This window comes from Anneissia japonica, unplaced genomic scaffold (genome assembly GCF_011630105.1).
Source record: "Anneissia japonica isolate Jap-2015-1 unplaced genomic scaffold, ASM1163010v1 scaffold285702_len1063_cov224_single, whole genome shotgun sequence".
Lineage (NCBI taxonomy): Eukaryota > Metazoa > Echinodermata > Crinoidea > Comatulida > Comatulidae > Anneissia > Anneissia japonica.
Genome location: NW_022684890.1, coordinates 1 through 1,063, shown reverse-complemented (window position 1 = coordinate 1,063; position 1,063 = coordinate 1). Strand labels below are relative to the sequence as shown.

General features: G+C 37.0%; 1 protein-coding gene across 1 annotated transcript; it reads right to left on the bottom strand.

Annotated features, from left to right (window-relative positions):
• Positions 1-178: 178 nt before the first annotated feature.
• Positions 179-902, bottom strand: LOC117108151 (cubilin-like; the record flags this gene model as incomplete). The annotated part of the gene is made up of 2 exons (XM_033250110.1): positions 179-387; positions 534-902. Coding segments are annotated over 2 exons (563 nt in total), but the record flags the coding sequence as incomplete, so codon positions are not given.
• Positions 903-1,063: the final 161 nt, after the last annotated feature.

Sequence of the window (1,063 nt, the reverse complement as noted above, 5' to 3'; positions counted from 1 at the left end):
AAACTACAAATTAAAAAGACAGAATGACCAATGTTAAATACCAGAGTTATCCAAAAACATAATATATTTATTAACTAATTTGATTTAGTACTTAGGCCAGTTATATGCGTATTTAATAAATTAAATATATTATAATGTTATTCTCAGGGTAAACATAATAAATTTGATCAATTTTGTAAGCTTAAAAAGTAAATTAAAGAGTTAATCCTACTAATAAACCGCTTCCTTCTTCTGGTTCACCATTTGGAGGTTCTGGCTTCGGTTCTGGTTTTGGTTCTGGTTTTGGTTCTGGTTTTGGTTCTTCTTTTGGGTAACCCGGCTTCAATGGTACTTGTTTGTCTGAATCACACTGGTACATCGGATTACCATTACTATCTTTAGGTCCATCTGTTAGTACAGCACAACATAAACGCATTTGATTCAAGTAAGAAATACAAAACTGTGCTGCATTTATTCAACCGGATGTTTATCAAAATAGAATGTAAGGATTTAGCCTCGTACCATTAAGTAGAAAATAACGAAATTTCACTTACTGTATTTAAGATCAGTATCCTCAAAGGAAGCTGCAAATCCTTGAAAAGCACTGCCGTAGACATCTGTGTCAAATACCATCCAGACGGCTCCTGAATCGGAAAGGAATGAATCCGGAGAAGGCAAACTGAAGCCGAAGTGGCCGTTAATGTAAAGCGTTCCATTTTGGTTTTTATCACAGCCATCACCAATTGTCAAGGTATCTCTCGAACCCTCGGTCTGAAATGTTTGCAGGGTCACACGCATACGCTTGCCTGGTGGCGCGTTTATTACATAACTGCACTTGGTACTACGAGGGTAACCTGTTGGGTATCCAGGTGCTGCAATTGCAGTGCGTCCTCCTTCAGGCACATAAAAGCTTCCTCCACACCCTAAATAAAATTAAAAGGATAAAACTCATGGAAATATTGCTTCACCAAATAGCCAATATGCGTGAGTTCGTTAATGCTGAAAACACATTTGTTACATTCATTTTAATTTGCGCCACTGACAAACTATTACGTCGCCAATTAATAAATATATCCCCATCATA